Below are 1,056 nucleotides of genomic sequence, written 5' to 3'. Positions count from 1 at the left end.
TAAAGCTAAGTGTAAAGGAAGAAGAAAGGCACGCAGTGCCAATCGCGTACACGCGCCTAAGCGAACAAATAACAAACTCACCCTGGCGCCTTGTCACGTGAGGTGGAGCTAGTCACGGTTGGCAGTCGCCCAGGCACGCCACTCCGTAACACATGGTCCAGGGATATTTAATTTAACTTTTTACGACATTATATGTCGAAGCAAAACAAAACTCGCTTTAAATTTTCATGCTAAAATTACCTATTTTTATTATCGAGTCGTAAAGGTCGTTTAACCAGTCGGGCAGTCCGAATAGCGAATGCAGCCCGCTTTTCTATAACACGTTTATTATCACCGCTTACAATAATAATGGAGTTGTTTATATAAAGGTTAGGACTCCTACCCGTGAAGATTTCCTGACATTCTTTGATCACATCGCCTCTCCAAGTACGGTTTTTACAATACCAATAATTTGCTACCCATCGAATATTATCGTTTCGTCGCATTAAATTCCAACAAAATTCAACACCTTCAAAGGACAATATGCAGTTCACCATCCAAAAAACTTTTTTCGCTGCCCTGACTATCGGGCTGCCCCCTTCGGTATTTGCAGGGCAGTGCGTCTCTTATACAGGCTCGTGCCCATCTGACAAACCTCATTGTATGTGGACGAGCGGCGGAACCAAAATTTGCTGTCCTTTTGCGGACCCCCACAATCCTTGTTAAAAAAGCGGTTCATGGGACGAAATAAAGTGCGAGGAAATAATTGTTGGCTCAATTACGATTGCAATGTACCATTTATTGCAAAAAATTATTGGTACATCGTTCCCGTACGTTATAAGGGAAAATGGTTGGAACAGGTGTAAAACACAAGGAAATTGGTGCGACATTTGGACCTTAAGATCGCCAGACCCTCTAATCCTGACCCCTGACCAAAAACCCACAAAAGTGTCACCTTCATTTACATCGCGTCAAGTTCAGAACTTTGTTTATTTCCTTCCCTCTCCTTAAAGTAGAATCTTCGTCGATAGGTGCCAATAGATTAGCTTCCGTGTTATATTTGTCACGGCCAGGGTA

The 1,056-nt window shown here is 42.8% G+C and overlaps 1 protein-coding gene across 1 annotated transcript; it reads left to right on the top strand.

Annotated features, from left to right (window-relative positions):
- Positions 1–522: 522 nt before the first annotated feature.
- Positions 523–705, top strand: PpBr36_11370 (uncharacterized protein; the record flags this gene model as incomplete). Its single annotated transcript, XM_029898472.1, has 1 exon — positions 523–705. The coding sequence occupies one exon, from the start codon at positions 523–525 to the stop codon at positions 703–705; it is 183 nt and encodes a 60-aa protein (XP_029743224.1).
- Between the last annotated feature and the right edge of the window lie 351 nt (positions 706–1,056).

Source organism: Pyricularia pennisetigena, assembly GCF_004337985.1.
Source record: "Pyricularia pennisetigena strain Br36 chromosome Unknown Pyricularia_pennisetigena_Br36_Scf_21, whole genome shotgun sequence".
NCBI classification, from domain to species: Eukaryota; Fungi; Ascomycota; class Sordariomycetes; order Magnaporthales; family Pyriculariaceae; genus Pyricularia; species Pyricularia pennisetigena.
This window is presented reverse-complemented; position numbering and strand designations above follow the sequence as displayed.